This window comes from Pteronotus mesoamericanus, unplaced genomic scaffold (genome assembly GCF_021234165.1).
Source record: "Pteronotus mesoamericanus isolate MK-2021 breed Mesoamerican mustached bat unplaced genomic scaffold, CSHL_Meso_final scaffold_36, whole genome shotgun sequence".
Classification (NCBI taxonomy): domain Eukaryota; kingdom Metazoa; phylum Chordata; class Mammalia; order Chiroptera; family Mormoopidae; genus Pteronotus; species Pteronotus mesoamericanus.
Window position 1 is genome coordinate 7284016 of NW_026555313.1, and position 25656 is coordinate 7309671.

The following is a 25656-nucleotide window of genomic DNA, read 5'->3' on the forward strand; positions in this document are numbered from 1 at the left end:
AGTGTACTTGGAATATACAGTATTCCAAGCAATTATTGAAAGCATTTATGCTAGGAATGATCATCCCAGTGAGCCCAGCACATGAATAAATCACTCAGGAAAAGTCAATTTCCAGTTGATCCTTTTTCAGGCTATTGATTTATACATCAATTAATTAATTACTTCATTCAACAAATACTAAATGGGTGCCTACTCTATGTTACATGCTCTTTTAGGTACAAAACAGCTAAATTCCCTGCCTGGAAGTAATTAAAATGATATCCTTTAGTCTCTGTTAGTGATATGATGGCTATTAAGATAACCAGAATATTAGGGTGTAACTAAAAAGGCCTGTTTGCCATGAACAGGAAAGAAATGAAGTTCAAAGGAAATCTGTCCTTCGTAGGTTATAATTAACATCTTTCCAAGTATTAATCCTTAACAAGCTGAATAGAAACTATTTAGTTATATGAAATTTAAATTAGCCTCTAACTTACCTACCATTCTTGAATTATACCTTCACCTTCTATAAAGATATCTAAAACAAAAATTTTAATTGAGCAAGTTAACTCCAGTATTCATTCATTCAACGATTTATCAAATTTTATCAGACACCTTCTATGTGCCAGTGATTGTGCTAATCATTGTTCCTAACTCTGAACAATTCAGACATAGACTTTGCCTTTTCTGTCAAGAAATCTACTTTTTATAACAATATCACAAGGGAGGAAAAGCTTTTTTAAAAGAGAATTAGATCAATCATGTTTTTTCTACCAGAATGATTCCTTAGATTAAGAGATTGCAATCTACTTACTTGGAGGTAGATTCTTCTCTGAATATGATCTATTTATACATAACTGAGAAAGTATAATTAAGTAAGTTTGAATAGACTTTCAATCCATTATTTAAGGTTCCCAAACTTATCTGTATAGTTGTTTGTTTTTATTCAGGACTAGGTGGACTTACTAGTTTGAGAGGCAAGAAAAAAAGATTCTCAAATGCATTCATATGATGCTGAGGTAATTGTCAAGGTGTCTTTTAAGTACATGTTTAGCTCATTACACATGCACACACACACAAACTTGACAATCACCTTTATCAAAGCCGAGTTCACCCTTACTTTGTAATCAAGAAGAATCCCTGGTCCTTGGTCCCAAAGCCTGTAATCACTAGGAAAATCCTCAGCAAAAGATAACAGGGGCAAGAGAGACTGCTGTTCCTTTAAGTTTAACCTACTACCCTTTGGTGGTCATAAGACCATGTTTCTTCCTCACCAATAAAAGTTGCAACAGCAGATCACAGCTGTCCCTTAGCTGACCGTCAGGCTAAAGTGCTGTCTACCATCGTCTTCATGCTGGCTAGTTACCAGTTACTCTTTCACACACAGAATGATCAGTGAATAAGTTGGCAGGGCTCGGGCTGCATGACAGCTTTCTATACTTGGAGAACTTATAAAATTTACTCCCAAAGAAACAGTTGTGGTCACCACGGTCATGGTCTATGGATTCACCTGTCACCTGAACAGTAAAGCGCTAACTTTGAACTCACTTTTTGTTGGTTGAGGCATTGACTTCTGGGCTGTGATGGCAAAGAGGGTGCAAACTAGAAATTATTTTTGCTGATTCATACAATGTTTTTATTATAGCAACTATACTTTCAGTTAGAATGAATATATATCCTGTGGTTTAAATACAGATTTTTTTTAAGAGAAAGGGTGACCCCCTGTGGCAGTTTTGAAACATGACTGAAGAATCTTTAGCACGTGTATCAAAGTGGACATATACCTGCTTATCTTTACTTGTGGCGGCCCTGTGATTACTCTGAGAGTAGAGAACAGCAGAAGGGATGCCATGTGACATCAGAGGCTAGATGGAAAAGACTATTCAGCTTCTCCTTGCTTGTGGTAATACTTGCTCTTGAAGCCCTGAGCCACCGTGCACGAAGCCTCATTCACCTTAAAATCTCCTTGCTGGAGAGGCCACATGTGGGCAGAAGGGTTGACGGTCCCAGCTGAGCTTAGTTGGCCAGTCATCTATACCAAGGTGGCAGACACATGAGCAAAGCCATCTTGGACCTTCCAAACCAGTCATCTGCCCCATGAAACAAAAGAATTTTCCTATGAAGCTTTGCCAGAATTGCTGACCCACAAAACCATGATATTTAATAAAATAATGGTTATTTGAAGTCAACCTTTTAGGTAATTAAAAATATTTTATTTTTGAATATTGGCATTACAAGTAATTTTATTTTTCTTTATTTCCACTTAATGTATTTTCTCAATATTTCATAATAAGCATACATTTTTAGTACTAATATTGAATATAATTTTTAAAATTAAAATAATTTTAAAATTTTCAAATATTAAAATATATACAATTTATAATTATAGAATTCTAACTGCAAAAGTATTTTTCCAATTTTATTCTATTTTATTAATAGCTTATTTTTTATTGAATTGATTGGGGTGACGTTGGTTAATAAAACCATAAAGGTTTCAAGTGTACAAGTCAACAAAACATCATCTACATACTGCATTGTGTGCTTATCACCCAAAGTCAAGCCTCTTTCTGTCCTCATTTACCCTCTCTTTGCCCACTTCTATCCCCACCCACTTTCCCTCTAGCTATTACCAAGTTGTTGGCTGTGTCTATGTGTCATACATGTATGATATATCTTAATCCCTTCACGCTTTAGCATAGTTTTTAATGCAATAATAGATAATTGGAACACACCTTGTGTTAATTCAGGTTCTCTAAAAAGCAGATGTCAAGATGGGATTAGATATGCAAGAGATTTATTGCTAGGTATCCTTCACTATATTTAGGAAGATGAAAGGAAGAGTAGAATAGGTGAGGAGAGCCATAAGACCATGGTGTATATCTGGAGACTGTGAAGTCTTAGGATACATCACAGTTCTAAGAAAGTTTGACCAGGCTGATGGGGGTCTCAAGCCTATTAGAGAAGTCTTATTTATCCAGAATTCTTAACCATAAAATTGGAGTTCTGGAATTGCGTGTTATATGTGGTATTCTAGAATTTGTAGAATTAGCTCAGAAACTCATTAAAATAATTTAGAATCCCAATATTAGAGCTTTCTCTCACATTGCATATTTTTATTATAACACTTAAAATGTTGTATTATAATAATTTCATGAGCATCTGCTTTATTCATCAGAGTTTGAGATTCTTGAAAGAGGGTTCTATGTCTTTCTCACCTTTGCATTTCTTTACTCCTTAAGTTCCTGACTCCATAGCTAGCTGAGAAAAATGGTCAAATTATGTTTTCTGAGTAGTTTTTGGAATAAACTGTAATTATCTGGTTTATTTACAAAGATTTATTGTTGACAAAATAGCTGAATGTTTATTACCTTTTTAAAAATATGTTGCAAATACACGTCTAAATAATCATAGTAAAGAAAATCACATGTAACCTAGGAAATTTTTTTATTTTTGCACTTTGATATTCCTACCTTGGTAAATTGGTAAATATTTTTTATAGTCTTGTCAACTAGTACTAGTCCCCTGCCCTTTTCTGAAAGATTATGGATGGGAGAGTTCATAATTCATAAGTTGACTTCCTAGAAAACACATCTCATCTTGGGAATTCCTTACCTAAAACCTTCCCTGTCTTTGTAGCCTATTGCAGTAGTTTCCAGATTTCTGGATTTCATGGACTAGTCTCATTTACAATATCAGGGCACTGACATTTATTTGGCAATGCCTGAACATACTTTTGTTTGCCACGACTGAGGATGTCCTACTGACATCTTGTGGGGAAGGACAGGGATACTGCTTAGCATTCAAAAATATGCAGGGCAACCCAGTGAAGAATTATCTGGTTGAACATGCCAATGGGGCTGAGGTTAAGAACCTTTACTTATGCACACCAATGTGAACATATTCAACAACACTGCACTCACTATACATTCAAAGAGGGTTAAAATAGTAAAAATTTTTTTTACAGTATGCTCTTTTTTTAATTTTTTAAAAAGTTTTTTATTTTTATTTATTTATTTTTAGAGAGGAGAAAGGAAAGAGAAAGAGAGGGAGAGAATCATCAGTGTGTGGTTGCATCTTGCGTGCCCACTGCTGGGGACCTGGCCTACAACCCAGGCATGTGCCGTAGACTGGGAATTGAACTAGCGACCCTTTCCTTCACAGGCTGGTGCTGAATCCATTGAGCCACACCAGCCAGGGTGTAAATTTTATATGTGTATTTTAGCACAAATTTTTTAAAAGAACATGGGGCATGATAGTCTAGGGAAAATTTCTATTTACAAGTCAGCTTTATGCTATTTTCATGGGAATAAAAAATTTAAATTCTTTGCTTCAGTTAGAGCTTAACTTATTGTTAAGATTGGAGTGTGTGGTGAGATACATAACAGAGCTCATATCTCAGATACCATAGGAGAACCAGTCTGGTTACTATGTCAGAGTTTTTTAAACAACATGCATAAACTAACTCTGACTGACATAAGCAAGAGACAAAATTTATTAGAAGGTAATGTAGTCAGTTGTAAAACCTGGAAGAGAAGCCTTGCACCTAAGGTGTTTGTAGGACAGGACCCTGGGCCACTTCAGGGATTTATTTCAGTGGAGGAATGAATAGGCAGTGTCTCCAGAAACCACTGCCAAGATGGATTAACCTCCAGTGTTTTCAGCAGAGTGTCTGATAGGCCAAACTTGGGTTCTGTGCTCCCTTAACAGCCCAGGCAGTGTGTGGCATCTTAAGTGATGTCCCTGTATACTGTCTCTGTCTTCCAAAGTAGAATGAAAGGATGCCGGGCAGGTAAAAACAACTGATATCCATTTCAACTGCACGATAAATATTGCCTTCTGCTGCGCAAACCAAAATGCAAACAGACAGACAAACAAAAATATGCTTTAATCTCTTCTGTATTTGCTTACATAAACCTTATGGAAATCATTTAACCTCTCATTTGTTTTGTCATCTATAAAATGAGGAACTTGAAGTCAATGACTTCTAAATTCCTTTTCATTATGTTATTATAGACTTACTCCTTAGGTTTTCAAAGGATATTTGAATTCCTATTTGTATATACTTCATATTTTGCCTAGATATTGGATTTGCCCCTTCATCAGATCTATCCCTAAAATGGTTTCCTAATGCTTTGGTGTTAGTGTGTGTGTGTGTGTGTGTGTGTGTGTGTGTGTGTGTGTGTGTAATTTATAACAGTAAGGAAGTAAATTCCAATTCTTTATCCCTCTATTTATAGAGACAACCATGCACGGTGGGGGGCATGTAGAGGGCATGTAGGGGGGCATGTAGAGCTGAAATGCAAAGTCTCTTTGCCAGCTGTATGTCCTGCTCCAGGCTTAAGCTCTGAGTAGAGAATGATTCTTCCAGAGAAACACATTACTAAGTCTCTGTGTATGGAAAGGGAGCTCTGGAGCTGTGTGGGCTTAAGGAAAACGAGTTTGTGGAGGAAGTCAGAAGGAATGGAGTCCTGAGACTTGAGGATTAGGGAGAGACGTGGTGGGACGTTGCAGAGGTAAGTGGCCAGTGAGAAACTTCTGGTGCTGGGATAGGTAAGAGATTTGAAGGATGGGGATAATATCTGGCTATATTTTCATTCAATTCATTGTCTTTGTGCAACGTAAAATACCACTGTTGATGCAAGTCTTCAACAAGGTCAATAGTCTCACAACGCCTTGTAGTACTCATTTGGAGTAAGTTAAAGAGAAAAGGGTGAGACTGATACTTTAGTCGGCAGGGAACACAGAGCAGCTGTGGCAGGAGAGGCACTGTGGAAGCAGAAGGTCAGGGCTAAGAACATGGACCCATAAGTGACTATGCAAATGTAAAACCTTGACAACTCACATGCATTTTGAGGGAAGAACTGGAGTTTCCAGAATACTTAGAGTAAGAGCTTGGGCCAAAGGATAAGGGGCACTGAGTGTAATTTTGAGATACACTAATGAACAAAAAAGGGTTGGAGCTCTCTCCTTACATACCTGGTGATAGGGTCAGGTGCAGCCGAAAACCCAAAATAATGTGTTGTGATTTTTTTAGTCTTAATCTTTGATTTCATTGTATAGCATGTCTTCTCTTGACATAGAAACAGTGTTCCTAAATATAAATCATTTCCTCAGGAAATAAAATTTTATTTCTTTATTTAACAGTCATTGATATTTTTTAAGTGTAAGTTACCTGAGGGGAGACATAGCAGAGAAAGACACAATTGTGCCATAAAAAGCTTATTTCCAGAGAGGGAGAGACATGGAAAAACCAACCATAATACAAGGAAAGATAAAATAAGTGCTAAATGGGGTGCAGGAATAGTATGCACTGATTTGGGTTGTGGACAATGAATGAGAATCCAATGAATGAGTTTGTATTCTCCCAGAAGTTTCTAGTTCTCTCTTCAATCACTTCTCTCACCTGTTAAGAGAGAAAATAAAAATATTTTTAACATAGTATAAAATACTATACTAAGACTATAAAACTATATTAAGACTATACAAACTCATAAACACATCTTAATTGTGTATAATTTATCATTAACCCAGTTGTGCATTCTGTGCCTGGAACAAAGGTTTTGAACAACAATCTTCAAAGACTAAGAAGGAAGTTTTGTGTGGAATGTAGGTCTGGGGGTCAGGTATTGGCCATTTTACCAGCTGTATAATCTTGGGCAAATTACTACTTAGTCTCTTTTAATGTTATATTACCAATTTGTAAAATGAAGATAATAACAACCCATTGGACTGTTAAATGAGTATAATGCTCATGAACTGTTTGGTGCACTATAAATACTTGGTGCATTTTAGCTATTATTTTTATTATTCTGGTAAAAGCACTGGATAATTTTATATCCATGAGTTTATTCACCTTTTTTGAATTTATATTTTCTGTTCATATCACTTCTTGGATTAAAAAACTTCCTAAATTTAAAACCTATAACTAAATCTTACTTTCATTTGTCTAGAAGTTAACTCTTTCTGTCTTTGCCTAGGGCAGGCACCTCATTGTCCAATACTTGAGGATCTAATGCACCAGCCTGTCTTCTTCTAATTATTCTGCCTCAGAATCTTTTTAAGTCCCTTCCTAATTTTCTTAAGGTTTCAAGACAGTTATGCATGCCACAGAGTATTCCATAGTTTTATGTAAGGAAAGGTACTTTATTCTGTTTTGTTGACAATAACCTTACCAACAGTTGTTAGTGTTATTAGCTCTTTGAGTCAAAACTTTAAGGTTCAATCACATGGTATTTTCAAAAATATGTTCTCTGAAAGACTGTTCTGTGAGGGCTCAATGCGTGTTCCATACAAATGATTATAATTTAGGAAGCACTAAGGTAAACAAGAATTTGTTAGGTACTCTTTAAACATCCTATGTGCCTGAAATACAGTATGTAGCATTTTAGAACTTGTTTTTTCTCCATAACAGTCTTTTTTGGAACTTGTCTTGTAGGACTAGCATTCTAGGAACACAATTTGGGGAATATTGATTGGTAGTAAATTCTAGGTTCAACTGACAGCTTAAGGCCATTATTTTATTGGAATGATTTTGTCTTAAGGACATTATTATATGGAAGTGCATTTATTGCTCTTCTGATCATTCAGAGACTTAAGTGAACATTTTGTTGTGTTATTCTTACCGTCCTGATATTTTACTGGAAAGGTTTGATTATATCTGTGGACTTAAAGATATCATTCTGTATTCTCTTTTCCAAATTGCTCTTAAAACTTACTAAGTAGTGAAAGGCAGAGATATGTAATAGAGAGAGTATGAAATCCCACAGCCCCGGTATCGAATCATTGTTCAAGCATCTGGCAGCCACGTAACCTTGAAGACAACTCATTTAGGCTTTTGAATCATATTATTCTCATCTTTACTTAGAGACATGGCTTTTAACCTTGTCCTTTCATTTCTTTCTCAATACAAATCAGCTTATTTCTTTAAACTAAATCTGGAACTTGACTGTAACAAAAAAGTGTAGATTGGGACATAGGATATTCATAAGCATCATGACCAGCAATTATAAGCAGTTGCTATCAACGATTTACTCCTCTCCCTACACATATCCACAAGCAGGAAAAATTAGGTCACTTTTAATCACCTAGGACTGACTGTCTGGAAGCAGGCAGCTAAAGAGGGAGGCGTTCTGTTCCTCAGCCCACTCCCACAGGGGAGACTACTAAAGTATTTGAACTGAGCAAGGAAGAACAGTGAGTGGCAGCTTGAAAAAAACAAAAACTCCCAAATCTTCTAGTGTCATTTTCATAATTTCACCAAAGGACATTCTATTACTGAAAACCTAAAATCAACATCTTCAGAGTATAAAATAGTCTGGTTAAATTTTGAGTATCTAAAGTCTCAAATTTCTCCCCTCAGTAAGATTTTAGTGTAAGTTCCAGTGTGTTTTTCCAAGTAAATACCTATTTCCCAGGCTTTCTCCTTCAAGCCTACTCTTGGAAGGTAATGTGAGACCTCCCCATTTGAAACCATAAATATTACCATATAATTTCTGAATTCCCTTGATATCATCCTCTGAAAGTTTGAAATCCTCAGAATCTCTGTCTTCATAGGTTGGATACATCACGGCATTAGGGTCAGACGAATGACCGAGACCCAAAGAATGGCCAAGTTCGTGAGCAGCAGCATACAGGAAGTTAATTCCTACAACCAAAGAGTGACGTACAGTAACTATAAAAATAACTACATGTAAAATACAATATAATATATTACACTAATAATAATAAATAAGATAACTGTAAAAATATCCACCTCTTTAAATTCTCCATAATTATTTGTTTCAAGGATTTCATAAGAGGGGAGAAGGGTTTAGAAGGACAATAGAATAGCAGTGTTTTAATCTCATCAATACATCTGTTTTTTTTAAAAGTAGTGTTTCTGTCTATTTTCTCCTTATACAATTATTTACATAGCAGGATTCTAGAGAGGAAAGCAAAAGCTTTAGAAGCATTAAGATCTGGGTTTGAAACCCAGCTCTGATACTTACTAGCTAAAAAACTCTGGGCACATTAATTGATAGTACTGAGTTTCATTTCCTCATTTGTTAAACAGAGATAATAATTCCTACCATGTAGATTTGCCAGAATAACTAAAGTTTTCCAGTATCTGAAAAACAGTGGCTAGTCAATAAATAATAGTAACTTTGAATATCTGGAGAAAGAAAGTTGGTTTTGTGAAAACAAGACTGAAAGGCAGGATCTCTAGGAAATGCTGGGTTTTGCTTTTTATTTATTACATCGTATTATACATATGAGTCTCTCTCTCTCAGACACATAGATAGGTTTTGTAAATAAGGGGGAGGGTGTGAAACTGTGCGTTTGAGTTACCAGAGTTCCAATCATGGTGCATTAGATTGTAGAAAGCTGACTTTAGCCTACCTGGAGTGGAAAGTAAGGAGAATTAAAAAGATACAAAAGATGTGAAATGGAGACTGTCATAGTTTCGCATAGGTTAGATTCTCACAGCAAAGCATCACTGCAATGGTGAATTCCCACTGCCAAACATAAGTACTGATTTCCGTTTTTTAAAAATTGTCTCAAATTAGAATTATTTATGCCAGAGCTTCTCTCCATTAGTTTTCTGATGTGTCTATAATTTCCTACTTTGTTAAGATGATGAATATGATTGGCTGGGTTATGGTGTGAGTTCTTTCTGAACAAGAGTGAATACTTGGAATTGTACATAATTTTTAAATATCACTGTTCCTCTTTTTCCTTCAATTAAAGACAAATTTTGTGGAAACATAAACAAAGAACTATCATTTATTGAATTATTAATAGATTCCAAACACTGTGATAAGCACTGTTTAAGCATTATCCCTTTTAATTCAAACAACATTCCTGTGAGGTGGGAATTATGTATAGTCCACTTTCATAGATGAGGAAACAGGCTCTGAGAAGTTGAATTACTTGCCCAAAGACACATAGGGAGTGATTTGATGAGGTTCAGCAAAGTGAACCCAATGTTGCTTGACTCCATAGCCTGAGCTTCCATCCTCTGGGTATGTAGCATTATGAGGATATTAAAAACAATTTTGCATTTAAAGCATACAGTACAGAGAGTGGCAGTTATCAAGGGCTCAATAATTATTACTAATCAAAGAAATATTAAATTAAAGTTAGTATAAGAAGTTTGGGATTTTAAAAAGGATGTATAGTAGAGAGAGATGGGCTACTGTACCTATACTGCTACCGTCAGTCCAGCGTTCATCCTCATCAAAGTGGGCATCTCCTCCCAGGCCTGGTCCAGGTGAAAAGGCATGAGCCAGTGTGTTTCCTGGTCCATCAAATGGGTAAGCATCCCCGTGAGCTGAAAAAAAAATAGGATGATTGCCTTTCGTGACTGAATTTATCTCTAGTCACTTTATTTTTGATTTTATATGATTATGGAGGCTAGAAAGATGAGCCTAGTGCAAGCAGTTAACGTTGTTATCAGCAGTCAGATGCATACACAGGGTGGTTTGGGCATTTGTCATAGGCAATTTTTCTTTCACAAAACCAGTGTTCATTACTGATAACCGATATATATTGAAAGCTTACTGGATATGGGAATTTAAATACATTCACATCTAATTTATGGTTGCTTCTAAGTTTTCTCACTTTTTTTGGCCAGGTGGTGACATGATGGAGGATGAGTGAGAGAAGTGTATTCAACAAGTAACTTGTATACCTGTTATAGTATAACTTCTCTTAAAAACTTCGCTTAATCTTTGTGGGTACAGGAGACAGTTTCTTGGAGAACCATGCCCAAGGTGTCTTAAATGGATTTGAATGGCTCTTTTAATTGTGATGTGGAGCTATTTATTTTCAAATTGGTATTAAGCCATATCATTTATCTGTTTTGGAAAAATGTGGAATGGCACTGACTGGTGTGGCTCAGTGGGTTGGGCACTGTCCTGCTAAACCAACAGGTCACTGGTTCAATTCCTGGGTCAGGACACATGCCTGGGTTGCAGACCACGTCCCCAGTTGGAGGTGTGTGAGAGGCAACCAAGTAATGTTTCTCTCAAACATCAATATTTCTCTCCCTCTCTTTCACACTCCCTTCCTTTCTTTAAAAATAATTAAATAAAATCTTTTTAAGAAACAGAAAAGAAAAACATGGAATGCCATGATTAGTGCTTTCCATAATATTTTCTTTGGTATTAGTAATATTATGGCTGATGTTCAGTTTCAGCTAAATTCACAGCACCTAGGTATTTCAAATATTAGAACAGAATAAAAAGGGCAATATTTTTCTTTAAATTTGTACCACAAAGCACTAGTAATTAATAACAGTTCATATATATGGGTTATAATTCCTTAAGCTCTTTAACATGAAAGCTCTCTATTTTCTATTTTTTTACTCCATGAAGGATGTTGACAATTGTCCATAGAGACTGCCCCACTTCTTGGAGACCTTTGACCTTAAGGTCTTTGGAAGTTGTAATCTCTTTTCTTGGTTTCATGTTAATGTTATTTATATTTTAAATGGTCCCATAAATGTGTGTGTGTGTGTGTGTGTGTGTGTGTGTCTGTGTGTCATGACTAATTCTATAAAACAGGGATTGGTAAACTTTTTCTGTAAAGGGTTAGACAATGAGTAATTTAGGATTTGCGGGCTTGATGGTCTCTGCCATGATTACTAGACTTTGCCATTGTAGCCCAAAAGCAGCCACAGACAATAGGTAAGTGAAGGATTATGGCTGTGTGGTAATAAATATTTATTTATAAAAACAGGTTGTGGGCTGCATTTGACTCATGGGCCACATAGTTTATCATCCTCTGCTATAAAAAGTGACTCTAAATGTACTAGAAAAAGTATATTAACATCTCTCCCTCCATACATGCGTGCGTGCGTGCACACGCACATGTTCAGAATAATATATATCATTAAAGATTTTAAACTATAAAGAGAGGAGGACACTGATATAAACCATGAGAAAAATAGAACAGAGGACTACCCTGGAGGAATCCCTTCCTTACCTCCTCTTGCAAAGCCAATCATGATATCAGCAATTCCCAATCTAATTCTCTTGAAGTGCAGTGGGATCTCTTTGCTCCACATATTGAAGGCCTTTGCTACTAACTGATTCACTTTGAACTGTGATAAGTCTCGTGTATATGATACGATCCTGGTAGCAAAGAAGAAAACAATGTTTGACTTCTTAGAAAAAAACTTTATTATTTTTGCCTAAATGAACCAAAACAAAACTAACCTGTAGGTGACTACTTTGGAAGTCCATTTTGGGCTACTTGGGAATAGTGAGTATTGTGCACCATCTGGCATTCCACATCTGGGCTTCTGCATTATTTTTATGATGCGGGTGTTTAATATTCCAGTTATAGGCAGGCGAAAGAATTTTTGCATCTCCTTGATTTTGGCTTCTATACTGTTGGCACCCTTTGATTTTGAGTCATATGGATAAAATCTCCTGAGATAGTCCTATTGAAAAGAGAGTAATTGATCTGTAATCCTTGTTTATTGTCTTTTATCTCAGTAGTCTGCACATCATTGCCTTTATACCTATGGACTCAAACATTGATTTGAAGACACAGTAGTTACATAGTCACCAAGTAAAATAACTGCGCATTCATGAAAAGAAAATTTAATATTAATAATGAAGACTTATCATTCCAATTTATGAGCAAAAGGAAAAAAATCCCTCCATTTCTCTTTTATCCAATTAACTGTTCTGAGGGGAAACCTACTGTTCACTTTATATAACATAGACTTATCTGTAATAGCCAATTGGGAAGAGTGACTGCTATGTCCTCAAGGGGCACAACTGAGACCTTCCCTGGCATCAGAGACCCTCTGGGGAGATCCAAGTCCCCTTCTAATGTTCTCTGGAGATGTGGTTCCAACTTGGATTAAAGGGTGTTAAAATTTTAGTCCTGGGAAAGGATAGTATGAAATTATTTCGTTTAATGTACATATTCTCTAAGTAAGGAAATCAAAGCTCACAGCAAATAAATGACTTGCTCAGGGTCATATATTAAATTAGTAGCATAATAAAAAAAATTAGTAGCAGAACTGGTCCTGAGTTTCCTGACTGCTAGTCCTGTGCTCTTTCTACTGTTAAATCTCTAAAAAACCCCACTGTGAGGCTGCAAGGCAGAGCAGGTCCCCTAGGTGTATTCCATGCATAATCAGTCCCTGGGTATTTCTTAAAGGACCCTACTTTCTGAATAGGAGGATAGCTACTGGACTAAATAGGAAAAAATAAAAAAAGTTAATGAAATAACAACAGTGGCAACTGTAGCCTCACAAGAACTTTTATTAAGCACTTACCAGTGGCAAAGACTATTCTAGGGGCTTTATATATTCTTATCTCATTTAAACCTCATAATTATCCTGTGAAGTAGGCACAGCATTGTTATTCCTATTTTACATGAAGAATTGTGGCCCAGAAAAGCAAAATAACTTGCATAAGTTCACTCCATGAGTAACTGAAGGAACCAATATTTGAACTTGTGTTCTGATTCCAAAGCCTACTTCATTAGAAAAATGTACAGGGCTGTATGATGCATGATTGTATTGTTGAAATGATTTAAATATTGGCTCACTCATTGGCAGTGTAATTTGGAGTAGGTCAAATGCTTACTTGTCTCAGAACCTCTCAGAAGTATGCACTTAACCTTAGTAATACTGTGGTTTCTCTTCCTGTTACCAATGATGGTATTCTATTCAAAACAGCAACTACTTACTGCTCATTTGTGACAGTTAGGAATTAATCTCATTTAAAAACAAACAATTTGTTTTATACATTCCAGAGCTACAGGCTTTACAAAAACATCTTCTGGAAGAAATTTTCCGCATCCTTGAAGTGGATTTTCTTGACTTCAGTTAAACCTAGCTAATCTCCCTCTAGTTTATGGGTGATCTGAACACTAAGTAAAGTTTAGGGATTCAATACTCTAGTAAGTGTACACCTTCTGGGTAATCTATTAGGTGGAACTATATGAAATGGTTGTTTTGGAGGAAAAAAATAGAATATCAGTAATTTCATATGATTCAATCTAACATACTGCTTTTAAAAGTCAATGTACAATAAAACCCATCTTTACTAGTGTTTAATGCTTAAATTTATAAATAATACTTAGGAGTAAACAACTCATTATTTTACCAAACAATAATTATTTACACTTATTAGGCTGCTTATGAAGTAATATATTGGAAAGAGCATGATTTTGACCCCGAAAGACTTGTCTTTGACACCTACCAAACCCATTTTTGATTTTCCACCATTAACAAGTATTTGAATCAACTTAATTTTGGTTCCTATTTTTCCCAAGTTTGAGCTAAGGATCAAACGACATAATGTATATGAAGTACCTTATAACTGTTACATACATGATAGTTGGTATTGTTATTACTTCATTTATTTGCTTATTCAGAATAATCCTGTGAGATATAAAATACATAATTATTTCTATTGGACACACGAGAACACAAGTCAAAAGTTCATGCCTTGCGCATCATCATGCTTCAAAATGGAGAGCTGTCACTTGTACCCTGTTTTCTAATTTCTAGTCTCTCCATTACAAGTAGTCTTCATTGTAAGAGGCAGCATTTTGTTCTTTATGAAAAGAATCTGGTTAAACTAAATAATGACAACTTTAATTTATTAAGTAGGAGCAATATTTCAGGTACTGTGTTAAAGGCTTCACAACACCTCCATTTGGTTAATACCATTATGATATCCAATTTCCAAATTAGTAAACTGATGCTCAGAGAAATTTAAAAATATTCCTGTGCTAATAATATTCATCTACATAGTGAATGGAGGTAGAACTTGAACCCAGTTAGGGGAGGCTTTAAAACCTACTCTTTTTTTTTTTGTTTGTGATAAAAACTTTTAAGATTTATTCTCTCAGCAACTTCCATTAAATACAGTATTATTAACTATAATCACAATGCTGTACATTATATACCTGTGACTTATTTATAAAACCTACTCTTAATACTACTTGATTAAAACATATATTACCTTTACAATAGAAAAATTACCAAAATTGGAAAGCGCACTTCTTAATGCTGACGTCAAGACCATGGAGCCCCAGCTGAGAGGGCCAGAGACATACCTGAGCCTGTTCCCACTCTGGCTCATTCATGCCTCCTGCCTCCGGGGGAAGCGGCAGAGCCAGGCTGCTGGGCAGCAGACACACAGTGCACAGCACGGCGAGCTGCATCGCTGGGTCCAGAGACTGTTTTCAGACCTATGGTTGGTTTAGTGTTTTTTCCAGAGGCTGGAGAGACTTATATAGCTTTCCAGTCTTGAATGTAAAAATAGGTGACTCATTTGAATGTTTCCTTTCTTTTTAGAGTCTACAGAACTTTGAAGTGTGCGTTATTTTTCATTAACAACAACGAGGAAGTATTATGTTCTTTTTGGCAGAAAGCACACAATGTATTTGTCTCTGGACTTTTTCCCTTGTGTAAATTCAATCCATGAGAAAACACAATTCATTTGTCAGAATCAAATTGCTACTCAGACATATCTTCTTAAATTAAAATTTTGGGGAACATCATTTAGGACATTACTACATATCTTAAAAGAATTTAAAACATTGAAATGCATAGAGCAGTGCATAAAACATGCAAATAATCAAATAATTTTTAAGCGAATTCTGTTAACAGTCACCAAAGTCAAAAAGTAGAACAATGCTGGCACCGTGTGGTTCTCTCTATGGGGGAATGAGGGCAGGAATAGCAGAGGGAAATGCTGTGCTTTGACTGGGTCAGTGGGCACTGTAGAGCCTGTGCTCCACTCCCTCACCTTCCAGGGACCATTGTGGAGCACTAAGAATTCCCTTTTTCTTTTTAAATCCTCACCTGAAGATATGTTTTTGAGAGAGAGAGAGAGAGAGAGCGAGAGCGAGAGAGCACTGTGAGAGAAATATCGATCGGTTGCCTCCCTACCTGCACCCAAGGACTGGGCATGCAACCTAGGTATGTAGGTATATGCCCTGGCAGAGGATCAAACCTGCAACTTTTCAGTGTACGAGATGATGCTTCAACCAACTGAGCCATCCGGCCAGGCCAAACATTCCCTTTTTTAAGTCTTCTTTTAATCAAATTATTTCTTTTCTTAGTGGTCAACATTACTCAGAATTTCTTTTGAATTACATGAAAAAATATTAAATGAACAAAAATCTTTAAGCATGGGCTTGACTGTTCATTTAGTATACTTATCATGCTTCACATTCTGTAGAAACAGGATTTTCCAAAATTAAGCCTTCCATTTGGGAATCACTTTATATGCCCTTTCTCTTCTAATAACCCTGACTCCAGTTGCTAAGCAGACACTGGTAGGGCTGGTTTGGTCCTTGATATACATAATGGTTGTGTGTGTGTGTGTGTGTGTGTGTGTGTGTGTGTTTGTGTGTGTGTAACAATTAAGAATCCAATGATCTATAGATTCTAGTCCAATTACTTCATTTTTACCAAAGATAAAATTGCAGCTAAGATGACAGATCAATTTATTTCCCCAAGATCTTAGTTAATAGTAGCCCTGACTCCCAGTGCAGTGCTTTTCCTATCATATCACATTGTCTATTCATTTTGTCATTATATTAGACTTTTTTTTTGGAAAGAGCACCATGGTTTTTGACTATAATGCATCATGGCAAACACAACATACACGTATATGCTGGAGTTGCAGAATTTAATTACTGAGACATCTTTGAAACCATTTTGTGATTGGGTGCTCTATGGTAGCCAAGGTAGAATTTCCAGAACAACTAAATAAGTTTCCATTTTTTTACATAGTTGCTTTAATTCTGCATAGTCACAGTTCAGCTATAGTTGAAGACCTGGTACCTTTAGTCAGTATCTGGTATGTAACAGGTGCACAATAATGTTTATAGAATAAATGAATATTTATGAACTCAGACCCACTAATTTGGAAGTCATATGAGGTTTTCTATGATTTTTGCATTGAATTAAAGTTAAAAGGCATTCCCAGATTTTATATTTTTGTTTATTTTTAGTAATTTAAAGAGCATTCAGCATTATAAATATTTTAAATGAATTTTAGTAACTCTTGAATATTTACTTTTGGATAGGGAAAGAAGTTTTCTCTTGTTCACCTAAATTATAATTAGTGAAAAAACAAACCAGAGGGAACCAGTCCCAGTCTCTACCTTTAAAAACTTGTGCTCAGGGGTGGGGATATAGGGAAGTAAATACTCTTAAAACAATGTGACAAATGCTCATAATATGCAATGCTACCAAGGAGAAGGGAACACCTCATCTTCCCAATGGGAACTGAGGAATGATTTATATAGTTATATAGGAGGTGGCATTTTACCTAGATTTTGGAGGGTAACTAGAATTTCCTTTGGGATAAGTGATTATTGAAAGAATACATGGGAAGAAACGAGCATAAGTAGAGTGAGCAGTCAGAGTTGCTGGGGACAGGAAGGTGAGTGTCTGGAAAAGAAGGTTCGGGTCAAGTCGTGAAGAGCTGGCCTTGTATGCTAGGGAATTTGGACTCTATCCTAAAGGGTGTCCAAGAATGTTTTAGAAGAAGACATCGCCTTATCAGATTTGTAATGTTGTAAGAAAATTTTGGTGGCTACTCTGAAGATGGATCATGGAAGTAGACATGACTCTCTGTAGAGGGATATTAGAGAGGCAGATAGATCAAGAAAAAGTTATTACTATAATCCAGGTGAGAGCCCTGGCCAGGTAGCTCAGTTGGTTAGAGCATAGTCCCGATACGTCAAGGTTGTGGGCTTGATCCCTGATCAGGGCACATACAAAAAGCAACAAATGAGTATATTAAAGAGTGGAATAAGAAATTGATGTTTTTATTTCTTTCTCTCTCTAAAAATCAATAACATATATATATATATATATAATATATATATATATATATAAAACTCAGGTGACAGAGGGAGGATGAGGACCTAAGTTAAAACTGACTGGAGGGATAGAAAAGAGGAAATAAGTTCAAGATCTATATTGAAGGTAGGATTGATAAAAACAAAACAAAACAAAATGAAACAAAAACTTAGGAGCTGATTGGTTGTGGGAACAAGGAAGAGAGAATTAAAGGTGATCAAATGTAATAGATTTAGTGCAAGATAGTAGTTATTACAGAGACAAGGCTTGTGGGAGAAGAACCAAGAAGTACATTTTTGAGGGAAACACGGGTTTGGTTTTGGTTAAGCAATGACATCAATTTTAAATATTGAGTTTTGATATTTTCAGCTGGAAAATCAGATCTGGAGCTCCTGAGAGTGAATATATATATATATAGAGAGAGAGAGAGAGAGAGAGAGAGAGAGAGAGAGAAAGGAACTTATTTCTAAAGAAGGAAAACCATGCTCTTTTGATGTGGTAAAATATGCATAATATAAAATTTACAATTTTAATAATTTAAAGTATACAATTCAGTTACATTAAGTACATTCACAATATTGTGCAACCCTCATCAATATCTATTTCCAGAACTTTTTCATCATCCCAAACAGAAACTCTGTATCCATTAAGCAATAACTCTTTTCTTCTTCCTCTGATTAGTCCCTAGTAATCTCTAGTCTACATTTTGTCTCTATAAATTTAACTATTCTAGGCACTTCATATAAGTGTATTCACTTATATGAATGAAAAGAACAAAAAGTTCTGTGAAAAGAACAAAAAGTTGTCCTTTTGTGTATGATTATTTCACTTACCATAATGTTTTCAAGATTCAGCTATGTTTTAGCATAACAGATTCATTCCTTTTTATGGCTAATACTCCACTTTATAAGATACATCACATTTTATATATCCATTTATATATAAAAGACCATATACACTGAAGACCAGCAACATTGAAAGGAAAAGAAATCAACAGAGACAGGAGGGAAGGAGTGGGGGGCGGGGAAAAGGAAGGGAAGGGGAAAGTCAAGGAACATACAGCAAGGACTCATGGACAAAACCAAAGGGGAAGAGCTGAGGGAGGGAAGGAGGGAGGGGGCAAGGGAAAGTGGTGGGGGGTAGGCAGAGACAAATGTGTTTGAAAAAATAAATTAAAATAAAATTTAAAAAATAAAATAAAATAAGATACATCACATTTTATATATCCATTTATCAGTCAGTGGACATTTGGGTTCTTTCCACTTTTGGGCTATTGTGAATAATTGTGTAGTCATTATCAGTATGCATATATCTGTTTGAATCTCTGTTTTCAATTATTTTGGGTGTATACCTAAGAGTGGGATTGCTGAGCCATGTGGGAGCTCTAGCTTTAACTTCTTCAGGAACTACCAGACTGTTTCCTGCAGAGGCTGTACCATTTTGCATTCCCACCAGCAATGTATAAAGATCTAAATTTCACCACATTCTTGTCAACATTTGTTATTTTCCATGTTTAAAAAATTTTATAACCATAGGTGTGAAGTAATATTTTATTATGGTTTTGGTTTGTATTTATAATGACTAATGTATGCTAATTAAGCACCTTTTCATGTGCTTGTTGTTCATTTGTAAATCTTTGGAGAAATGTCTATTCAAGTCTTTAGCCCACATTTTTAATTGGGTTCTTTGTCTTTTTGTTGTTGAGTTGTAGGATTTCTTCATGTATGCTGAATGTCGAAAACCCTTATCAAATATATGATTTGCAAATTATGCTCTCCCTTTCTCTAGATTGTCTTTTCACTTACTTGATAATGTCCTTTGATACACAGACATTTCTAGTTTTGATGAAGTCCAACTTTCTTTTTTCTTTTTTTGTTTGTTTCTGCTTTTGGTGTCCTATCTAAGACTCCACTGCCAAATCAAAGTCATTAAGATTTATGCCTATTTTCCTCTAAGAGTGTTATACTTTTAGCTCTTAAATATAACTCATGTTTGATAGCTTTCCTTTTCTATTTTTGATTTTTCCCTGCTGCAGTGTGATTTTTTTGCTTTGGTATTCTGACCAGGCTGATTTAACTTGTTATCATGTTAAAGGGGAGTCATTCAGCCCTGGTCAGTGACCTTCTGTGTCACAATGTAAAATACTTACCTCTTCATGCTTCAGATCCCTTCTCTGAAAAGTGGAGATAGTACATTTCTCTTTGGGTTGTAGTGAGAATTAAATAAAAGGATTAAGTGTAAAAAAGAATAAGCTGTGTTTTTGGAGCTTGGTAAGAGTTCTACGAGTTCTATAAATGCTAGTTCATATTGTTGTCATCCTCATTATATGCTAGTTTTCATGTATTAATTATAGTGCCCTTTTTCTTTCACCTATATATGAACCTAGCATGGTGATCTGATAATTAAATATAAAAGAAATTAAGAGGTTTAAATGATTTTGTTCTAATAATTTTATTGATACTGATAATCCCAATGTTTTCTGAGAAACAAGGAAGTAACTATTTTAAATATTACAATGTAGTGTGTTATAATAAAAAACCAAAAAAAAATCTCCTTATCATAGATAAGTTAGACAAGAAATGCATATTTAGTATTTATCAATAAATTATTTGGGTGGATAATGTGAACAACAGAACATATCCACAGAAGAAAAAGTCACAAAAACTGAAATTGAGTTAATCAGGTATTAGGACAAGTAGCACAACTTTAATTTTAAATGTATAGAAACATTTCACATGCAGAAGAAGGGGTTTGTACAGGGAAAGGAAGGCAGTGAATGCAGCTGATGCTATGAGCAGCTCTCACACTACATTTGGGTGAGAGGCTACTGGACAAGGTGACATCTGTGCTAGTGCAGCCACCACTTTCCTGAGCCTCCTGCATCTAGTAATGAAAGGAAAATTACAGAATTGGGAAAGTGGAGAGGGCAGGAGGGCACAGAGGGAAGGAAGGTAAGTGAGAAGAAAGTAAGAGAGAGATGATTGGAGTGACTACAACCTCTGCTCAGGTCCATTTTTCTTTGTTTTCTTCCTCCATCACCAAAGGGAGAAGGCAAACACAAAACCATTTATTTACTCTTCCTCTTTGTCTATCCTTCTCTTCCCCCTCAAATCTGAACTTATAAGGACCTGAACCTTGCTTAAGCAAGTCCATCTTCCCTGCTTGCAAAAGGAAGGGCATGGAAACTTATAAACAGAGCTAGATGTTATTTTCATCAGGGCCAATTTTTACAGGTCATACCTCTGAAAGAAAGGGCAGTGATAATACTTGTCCTAGTCCAGAACTGAAGCAGGATATAACTTTGTGTGGTTGGCTTTACCACGAGTGACTCAGATGCAGCCCTATGTATAATAGATTTGACTGGGGTGTAAGGGTAATGCAGGGAGAGTTACAGCCCAACACTGTACAGTAGATAACACATTCAGTGCTAAGCTTCCCAGCTCTTAATAAAACTCTCTCACCAACTAGATCTTCTGTTTCCTGCCCTGCTGCTGGGCTTTCCCTACTTCTATTGGCTTCTAAACTTACACTTTTTTTTAATTATTATTTTTTAATTAGGGATCTCTTAGTCATCTCCAAGTTGTCTCCTTACAATCTGAGCACTCAGGGCATTCCTTTCCATGACTAAGAGGCTCACTGAGGTATTTTCTAAACAAAAACAGTTATTTCTCTTAGAGAAACCAGGTGAAACAAGAGCTTAGCTCCTCAACTACATTGTAAATAACATGAACTACACTTGAAGTTTCTGTAAAGGTATTGATATTTATGATTATATTGATTTTTGTGATTAGAAAATAGAAAGCAAATAATTTACCTTAGATGGTTTCCACAACTGCAATGGCATAACTTACGCTAAATATAATTTTTGGTGGGAAAAGTTCTGGCTTTTAATCAATTATTCTGGGACTACTTGTCCTACCCTGTCCCCTCTTCTCCCATGTTTGATTGACATTGAAAATTAATTAGATTGACACTTAGGGCCAGAACAGCTATTGGGATGTGCTACCAAACAACACGTGTTGTTTTATATCCATAATTTCAAGCGGTTTGCAAACTACAAGTAAAATGAACAATAATTTTTGAAGAAAGCCAAGGATGTTAGGGTTTAGAATGACCCCGGCAAGAGGAGGAACGGCAATATCCACCTCCCTGAATCACCTTGCCTCTTGGTACTCCGTCTACTGGGCAGTACCTGGGCTCTGGCTGGATGACACCCTCTAATTCTTTTGTGGCCAAATTTGTGGCTCTCTGAGCATGGTGTCTTCACTCAGGTTTCTAATGTTGTTAAGGTTACGGAAATTTACTCTTTAAAAAAAAATATTTATTTATTTATTTACTTTTGTAGAGAGAGAGGAAGAGAGAAAGAAGGAGAGGGGGAGATAAAGATTAATGTGCAAGAGAAAAGCTGATTGGTTGCCTCTTGCCCGCCCCTAACTGGGGACCTGTCTCGCAACCCAGGCATGTGGGAATTGAACTGACAACATTTTTGTTCACAGGCCGGTACTCAGTCCACTAAACCACACCAACTAGGGCAAAACTAAGAAAACTTGCTCCTTTAAATCTAGATTCAGATTAGAGCCAGTTCCATGGTCAACTGGGGGTTTATTTCTTTCAACTCCTTCCCTCCAGCTCATTGTCAACACTGTTACTCTCTTCAGTCACCGAGCTCACTAATGCTTGTTTTTCCTTAAACTTTTAGGATTTTATATAGATCATCAGTGTGATCTTTAACCTCCATAAGAGGTCCCAAGGTTGCTGGTATTTTAACCCCATGTCTATAACTGGGAACAGTCATTTTCCTTTTCAAGAAATTCCAGATATTATTGATTAAGTATCATTTTTGAGGGAAGGGAGCCTTTCTGGGTGCCCCTGCCCTTATCAGGTATTCCCTGCCTTGTAGATGAATGTTTCTGGGCCTTTGTCACCAGGGAACAGTTTTGTCACTAGTTCCTTATCGCCTACAATTGTGTCTCTCAATCCTCTCTATTCAGGTACCCTTTAGGATTCTAAAGGTGTGGTCCAAAGTAGTTCACCGTAGGTGGGGAAGTTTCTTTGGTGTCATATGTTTTTTTTGTGTACCTGATTATTTGGTTACATGCTTGCCAAGCTTCCATAGCTTACTACCAGACTTATGAACTTATCTGTAAGTGTTTTCCAGGAACATTAAGATGCAAGACATTAATGGATGTTATATAGAAATATGCTATGACAAAATACTTTTGCGAAAAAATGTATTCAGCTTTGTCTGTTGCAGGAAGTCTTAGAGCCTTCAGTATGCAAATGTACATCTGAAATCTGTGATTTCAGATATGTTCCCTTTATATTTCCCAAACTTATTTGACCAGGGTCCCTCTTCTATTATTTAGGCATATCAAAGACACTAAGTTCTGTTGAAGACAGTTTGGGAAAGTGAATGTTTCCTGCTGACCGAGGCTATTTCTTTTTTTCTCAGTTTTCACATAGTGAAATTGCCTTTGGGAGTAGAGTGTCACTCATCCCACTTTACTTGGTCACTAGGTTTTCTTGATTTTTACTTTCTTCTTGCCATTTGAAGTCATCAAGCCTTCTCAAAAACTTCTTCAGTATTTTGCATTTTGGGTTTCACTAGGTTTTGTACAAATGTTCTTTTCTGTTCCAGTGTCCAATTCTGTATATCACACTGTATTTAGCGCCCTTTAATTTTTTTTTTAATTAGCAGATAAGCAAACGAGGAAAGCTAACTATATGAGCCAATTTGATAACGATATTAAATTTCTTGGGGACTGTTTTCATGAGGCATAGTGAGCTAACCCTAAAAATTCAGAGTTTGCCACTACGAGGTTCTCCTCCTTAGTTTTTAGTGATACCAGTGTAATTTTCTGTTTTCTTTTATTTTTTTAAGCTCATGCAGTATTACACACAAAATCCAACATTTAAAAAGAAGTATTTTTTTATTTGAATGAATAAAATTCTAAATGAATGTATAATTTTTATAATTACGCTGAACTCCATCCCCCTTAAAGGCCTTGTTATTAATAATAGCTACTATTTGTTGTGTGCCTATTACTATTTAGTAAGTGCTTTACATGTGATTTTATAGTTATTCATCATATCAATGCTGAAAGGTAATTACAAGTGCAAGTATGGTAGCTTGGCAATTTTTCTTTTGGTGAACCACCCCTCTCCAACTTTAATAATTCCTCACATGCTTTCACTGGCCCCCATACCCCTCACCAGCATTTGGATGCAGCGATTAGTCCAGGAGTGAGCAGGTGACCCCAGAAGTACCGGTAAGGAGCCTTTTCTGGGTTTGATGTAGACAATTGCTGAGAGAGAGTCTTGTTCTTTTTTGGGAACAAGAGCTCTAAGAACCATGCAAGCTTGGAGCATGTAGTGGCCATCTTGCTACCACATGCAGAAAAGTTGTGTGAGAATAAAACTAAGCAGAAGTCTTGAGATTTCCAATCATATCATTTGATTTCTTGGATTCAACGAGAACTGAAGGGATTCCAACTACTTGGATTTCCCAGTTAAACAAGCCAACAGAGTATCTTATATATTTGTTTTTCTTGTGATTCTTAGGGATGGTTTTCTGATTCATTCACCCAAATAATTCACAAAGGTATTATTATCTCTATTTTAGCTTCAGAGTTATGTAGGTAGCAAGTGGTAGGACTGGGATTTGAATCCAGCCCTACCTGTGTGTTAAGCCCATAGATTTTCCAATATTCCATGCTACTTCTCATTAATTAATCCAAACTTTTAGTCCTTCATATGAAGAGTCCATCTCATGTCAGGCACTGTGCCAGGGCTATACAGACACGTGACAGATTTCTGATACTAGGTTTTCAGGTCATTTTGATAGTGAAAGTTAATAATAATGAATAGATAATAAAATGGTTTCACCCACTGAATTACTGTCCAGTCTGATTTTTTCTTTACCCTGACCCCCTGTGGTTATGAAAGGCTACCTAATTGTGGTGTAGTGACTGACAGGAAAAAAATACACTAGGAAACAAGGACAGAGATTCTTCAAACCCACTGTCACTGTTCTAATTACAGCTCTTAGTAGCCCTCATTTGGTTATTACATGAGCTTTTTTACTCTTTCATTTACTTAGCAAATATTTACAAAGCCTATGGTAGGAAGTCTAGCTCTTTGGTAGGGTTAGGAAATCCATGAAGAATAATGCCTGGACTTTCCCTCAAGAAGTTGGCAGCTGGCTTGAAACAGACCACAAAATTAAAATGCAATATGGTTTGTGCAATGATGAAGGTATTTGCTGAGACATTGAGGAATACAGAGGAGGACCTTTTAGCACACCTGGCAGTGTAGGCTGATGCACTGAAGGCAATGAAGGCAGACTTATATCTGTAATATCTGATTTAATCAGCTTCTCATAAGTGACTAGTTGATCCCCTTGAAAAATGGTACCACACTGAGGGCTCAGATTCGGTTCTTAATACTGAGAAATTGTACCTGCAGCAGCAGCTAGATCAAATGCAGTTGGGCTCATGTATAGCCTCCATGCCCAATACCATGCCATGTTGTTCATGGGCCCATTATGTTCATAAGGCAGGTGAGGATAGAAGGTATCTGACCTCCACTGAAGGCACCACCCCATCCACACAGGTGTTCAGTGCTTCCTCCTTGGTAGATGTTCTATTTTGTGAATTGATGTGAGCCACAAAGATCCACACATTGTGTATTACTGGCATAAGTTCATTCAGGAGCTACTTTTCCCAACCTCTTTGTTTCTGATCTTATAATCTTTCTATCTTCTTCTTTCCAGACCCTGATGAGCCAGTCTCGTGACTTGTGATTACTCAGGGATTTATGCATATTCTTACTTAAAGTCACTTCCCTTC

The 25656-nt window shown here is 36.3% G+C and overlaps 1 protein-coding gene across 1 annotated transcript; it reads right to left on the reverse strand.

Moving 5' to 3' along the window:
• Window positions 1-6343: 6343 nt before the first annotated feature.
• MMP7 (matrix metallopeptidase 7) lies at window positions 6344-15153 on the reverse strand. Its single transcript, XM_054592253.1, has 6 exons — window positions 15046-15153; window positions 12177-12403; window positions 11944-12092; window positions 10160-10288; window positions 8462-8623; window positions 6344-6382 (listed from the first exon to the last, which is right to left on the reverse strand). The coding sequence occupies exons 1-6, from the start codon at window positions 15151-15153 to the stop codon at window positions 6366-6368; spliced, it is 792 nt and encodes a 263-aa protein (XP_054448228.1). The 3' UTR covers window positions 6344-6365.
• Between the last annotated feature and the right edge of the window lie 10503 nt (window positions 15154-25656).

What these genes read in the sequence shown, in the direction of transcription:
- MMP7 (XM_054592253.1), bottom strand. Translation starts at nt 15,153, where the DNA reads ATGCAGCTCGCCGTGCTGTGCACTGTGTGTCTGCTGCCCAGCAGCCTG. An exon ending in GATTGGCTTTGCAAGAGGAG is followed by an intron (nt 10,289 to 11,943) that starts GTAAGGAAGGGA and finishes TTTTTTTTTCAG; the next exon opens with CTCACGGGGATGCTTACCCA. An exon ending in GACTGACGGTAGCAGTATAG is followed by an intron (nt 8,624 to 10,159) that starts GTACAGTAGCCC and finishes CTTTGGTTGTAG; the next exon opens with GAATTAACTTCCTGTATGCT.